The sequence below is a fragment of the Chrysochloris asiatica genome, unplaced genomic scaffold (genome assembly GCF_000296735.1).
Source record: "Chrysochloris asiatica unplaced genomic scaffold, ChrAsi1.0 scaffold00102, whole genome shotgun sequence".
NCBI lineage: Eukaryota > Metazoa > Chordata > Mammalia > Afrosoricida > Chrysochloridae > Chrysochloris > Chrysochloris asiatica.
In genome coordinates, this window is record NW_006408620.1 from 1,870,607 (window position 1) to 1,875,633 (window position 5,027).

The 5,027-nt window shown below is 42.4% G+C and overlaps 1 protein-coding gene across 1 annotated transcript in view; it reads left to right on the forward strand.

The window, feature by feature from the left end:
* NDUFAB1 (NADH dehydrogenase (ubiquinone) 1, alpha/beta subcomplex, 1, 8kDa) overlaps positions 1-135 on the forward strand; it is a 14,434-nt gene extending 14,299 nt beyond the window's left edge. The window contains exon 4 of the mRNA XM_006867197.1: positions 44-135. Coding sequence (XP_006867259.1) covers positions 44-135 — 92 coding nt within the window. The remainder of the gene's footprint in view (positions 1-43) is intronic.
* The last annotated feature ends 4,892 nt before the right edge of the window (positions 136-5,027 follow it).

Consider the following 5,027-nt stretch of genomic DNA (forward strand, 5'->3'; position numbering starts at 1 on the left):
ACTGCTTGTTCTGTTCTCACATTGTTGTAATTTTTTCTTCTAGGGTTTGAAATTCCTGATACAGATGCAGAAAAATTAATGTGTCCACAAGAGATTGTAGATTACATTGCAGATAAGAAGGATGTATATGAATAAAATATCAGGTAAATAATTTGACTTATAGAATGATGTTTATTCATAGAATTAATGTGTCTGTGATTCTTTAATGAAACAAGATTCAGAAAGAGACAGAAATACTGTACCGATTTTCAAGAGTTATAAAATGCTGTCTGGCTACCAAGGTCTGCCACTCAGAGCGGGGCTGCCCTGGTTCATCACCCTGATCCTCGAGAGAGCTCAGGAGAAAGTAGGCCGTCTCCTGAGGAGATGCCCTGGATTCCCAGCCCTCCTCTTAGGGACTGTGAGAAACAGAATGCTCAGGGGGATAACTGGTAAACCCAGGCTCTGTCAGCCTCCTGCTCTCCCGGAAGCTGACGTGACCTGCTGCCTAAGAGGCAGGCTAGGCCTCTTGGGTAACAGGATGGACTTTGGAGTCATAGCCAGCAGGCTTTTATTCCCAGCTCTGCCCTGTTTGGTGAGTCTGACGATCTTGAGCAGGTGTTAGCCCCCTGTACGCCTCAGATAGCGGTGATGATAATGACCTACCTGAGGCTTTGCTTAAGGTAAAACAGAATAGTATTGTGTGTGGACGTCACCTAATACAATGCAGAAACCTCTCAATAAATGTTTAAGTGCCGTCGAGTGAGTTCCACTTATCGTGACCCTGTCTAGGGTTTGCGAGGAGTGACTGACTGGTGGGTTTGAATCACCAACTTTGCGGTTCAAACTGGCCTTGTGGTCCAGTGATTTATAGTGCTGTGCAACACCAGTATACCTCTCAATAAATAGTAGCTGGTATTATTTCGTTTCTAAAGTAATCAAATAAGATTTTAAAACATTTTATTCGTGTTTGTACCTTGAGGTATCCTAGACTTAGTACCTCAAACACTAGCTGACAGTCAGTGAACGCACTGGAAGGATCACTGAACTGCTTTTGTCTCTGCCAGCCCAGCGTTCTTCCCGAGAGAAGACTCCGGTGATGGGGCGCAGGGCTAGAAGTGAGGAGACAAATCGTCACCATCGTGGACTCTGACAGAGTAATTCTGATGGGCTTGTATTTAAATTGTCTAAGTGTTTTGCCCTTTGAAAATAAATCTATAAAACGAACATTTAGTTATGTTTGTAAAGTGCCTTTTTATATTGGCTTTGCTTAATACCTGTATTTTAAAAATTTTTTCTTATTTACCATTGGTATTTATGTGTATCAAAAATAGCTACATTGAGATTTTAACTAATGCCACAAACCAAAATGTGTATAAATGTTTGAATGGGAACATTTGTTCTGTAGACTCACTGAAATCACAATTAAAAAGAAAATTACAAATCGAGTGGGTCCAGCAATCCCACTCCTAGGAGTATAAATGAAGGGAAGTCAAAAAGTATTGCTACAAACATAGAAACATTAAAAACATAGTGTGAAGCTTTTTGTTTCTAAGTCTCTGAAGGGCCTCTAAAAAGTTAATAGAAAAAGTCCATTATCTTTTCATTTCATTTTTCCATGAAGGCTTTCTAACCCTTCCCCCCAAAGAATTCTGTGCTCTTTGATTTACACTATGTCAAATTGGCAGTTTTGGTAATGGAGAAAAGATTGAAGTTGTCAAGGACTTCATTCTTCTTGGATCAACTATCAACACTCAACGGAAGCAGCAATCAAGAAATCAAACGACATTGCATTAGGCAAATCTGCTGCACAAGACGTTTTCAAAGTGTTAAAGAGCAAAGATGTCAGCTTGAGGACTAAGGTATGCCTAACCCAAGCCATGGTATTTTCAGTAAACTCATAGGCATGCGAAAGCTGGACAGTGAATAAGGAAGACCGTAGAAGAATTGACGCCTTTGAGTTATGGTGTTGGAGGAGAATATTGAAAGTGACATGGGCTGCCAAAAGAACCAGTAGATCTGCTTTGGAAGAAAGAAGTGCAGCCAGAGTGCTCCTTAGAGGTCAATATGGTCAAACTTCGTCTCTCATACATTGGACATATTGTCAGGAGGGACCAGTTGCTGGAGAAGGATATCATGTTTGGTAAGGTGGAGGGTCAGAGGAAAAGAGGAAGACCCCCAATGAGATGGATTGGCCAAGTGGCAGCATTGATGGACTCAAGCGTGGCAACAGTAGTGAGGCTGGCCCAGGATCAGGCAGTGTTTCGTTCTGCTGTGCATAAGGTCACTGTGAGTTGAATATGTTCCTTGAATTTTGGAAATGTAAAATCTGAAGGGGCAAGATCAAGTCTATTGGGAGGATGGTAAATGGTTTATTAATGAAATTTTTGTAGGGCAGTCCTTGCTACCTTCAAAGAATGAACAGATACATGTTATGATAGAAAAGTAATTCCTAGGCACAACGTTCCTGGCCTTTTTCTCACCCAATGCCATTTTCAATTTTCTTAAAACTTCAGTAAACCCTGTAATTGTCCTGTGTCCTTTCAGAAACTTGATCAAGATGACCCCTTAAGAGTCCCAAAAATCAGTCTCTATAACCTCCTGAACAGAACTCTTTGCCTTAAATTTTACGGGCTTAGCAGCTCTCTTGGGAAGCCACTTTTTGATGGGACCTTGCTCTCTGGATTGCATTGGTAAATCCAAAATTTATCCCCAATTATCATTTGTTCCATGACATTGTCTTTAATAGCTTTGATCTTTGCTTAAGAGACTTACAGAAAGAACTATCTGATCTTCGTGCGATCCTTTTGGCACCCATCCATCTGAAAGCTTGCTGATGTCAAGCTGTTCGCTTAAAATTTAAGTGTTGAACCATGTGAGATGCCAGCTTGAGTAGCTACTCTGGTAATTCTGCAGTCTTCTTCCACCAGTTTCTGGGCTTTACCCTGTTTCTTCACTCATCAAATTTGGTGGTCTTCACCTCCTTTTTTTTTGTTATAGCTCAACTTATATATTTCAAATTGACAAAAAGTGAGAATCATTTATAGTATCTTAAGAAAACTTACTCTTGAATGAGCGCTTCCTTTCCAGTACTTTGAGGGCCACAAGTTACATCTAAAACTTTGACAGCTGTGAAAAATGGAGGAGTGTTTCCATTGCATTGGGAGGGGCGGAGGGAATGGCTGATTTTTATTTTTGGTGCACTGCTGTAACCGTCCTTCAGGTGGTTGAAGGAGTTTCATGTTTTCTTTAGACATCATTAGGTGTGGAAGCTCCTGTCAGTTTTGCTACCACTGATATGGCTCATGGATCCTGCACTCCATCAGAACTATGAACTCCATGTTACCTTTCATTACACATGTTAGAAAGTGGGTGCTTCTGGGCCTTCAGATCCACATTCTGTTTTGAGACTGTATGTCTGCTTTTCATAAACTGTCCGAGCTCTGGATTGTTGTCACCTTGTATCGCTGTGCTTCCTGTCGTCCCTCTCGGCTCATCTTTGAGGTCTTCTCAACCTCCCTTAAAATGCTTACGCCACCCAAAAACTTGTTCTAATTGAGGCACCATGCATGCCTGTAAACTTGTTGCAAAGCTTCAATGGTTTGGAAAGATGTCTACTTGAGTTCTGTTAGAAACATGATATTACTCTTGACTCAAAATTGTTTTTTTCCATGACATAAAATGTGTCCTTCTTTTGGAAGGCATCCTAACAAGACTGCAGTTAAGTGCCAACGAGTCAATTCTGACTCATAGTGACCCCTGTACAGGGTTTCCGAGGAGCGGCTGGTGAGTTTCAACCTCCAATCATGTGGTTCAAACTGGCCTTGCAGTCCAGTGCTTTATCCTGCAGTGCCATACCAGAACTCCCTAACAAAACGAAAACAGTTCTATTACTGAAGAATTCTATTGTCTGCAGCTATCCACTGATTGCAGAGAAATATGTTTAAGCATGTTTAGTTTGAAATAAATCCGTGCATGTATGAACTGGAACCCTAGTAGTCAAAAGACTTGCCCTTATATAAAAAAAATTATATGGTTTTTAGCAGCCGTGTGTTTTAAGTGTCTCTTCCCTCTGGGGTGGTGGGTGGAGTTACGTAGCTCCATTAATCTGCTGAAACCACCTAAAAAGTTGTTTTTTCCTCTACTTTTACTGGAACCCCAACTTCACAGGAGGGAAGGCAATGAGAAGCCTTAGCAAGTAAGCAATAGTGCCCTAGAGGCTGAGGGACTGAGCTCAGTGACCCTTAGCCAGCGGAGAATCTCGAGGAAGAGGCAGTGTTTGTGGAAGGCCTCAGGTCTGGGTTTGAGCCCATACTCACCTGCTTCCCTTCCTGCAGGTTCCCGATGTTGCCAGTTCCCCTTGTGGCTCTGGAATTCTAGGCAAATGCAGCTCCGTCCCTTTTCAGGATATGGAAGTATGGAAAACGAGCAAGCTGGAACATCAAAGGCATCATTTTCTTTACAGTTACATTTATTTGAGTGCCTATTAGGCACTGGCTACCCAACAGTGAATAGTGTCCACGTGGTCCTTTAGATTGCACTGTACTGTGATTTACACCAGGGGTGTAATACACCAGGTAATGGTCCCCAAGTTCATCTGGCTAGCTTTAAACTAATGACAGCTTGACACATTGATACTTTTTTTTGGGGGGGGGGGGCAGGAAGAAAAACACTAGAGGTTGTTTTCTGCGTAAGAACCTGAAGCCTGACAGGATTGCTGTTCCAGTGACTGCTGTGCTGATATCTCAGTGACACCTGCAGAGGAGCGGCCCGCTGGCGTCCTTCTGTAGCTGCCCCGAGTCCTCCAGGAGTCTAAATGAGGAGAAAACTACTGAATCACAGCCGGATAACTCACCAGTCGTGCCAATTCAGATCTGGGTGTCCAAACAACATCCAAGGCTTCTCTGCTACTAGCATTTGCTGCAGTGTTCTCTGGGAAACTTCAGTGTCACTAAATGTAAGCAGTGAACTGGCCAAACTGATCATTCCAACGCGTTTCTGACGTAGAGAACAGACTAAATGGAAATGTACACATAGGGGGGGGTTTT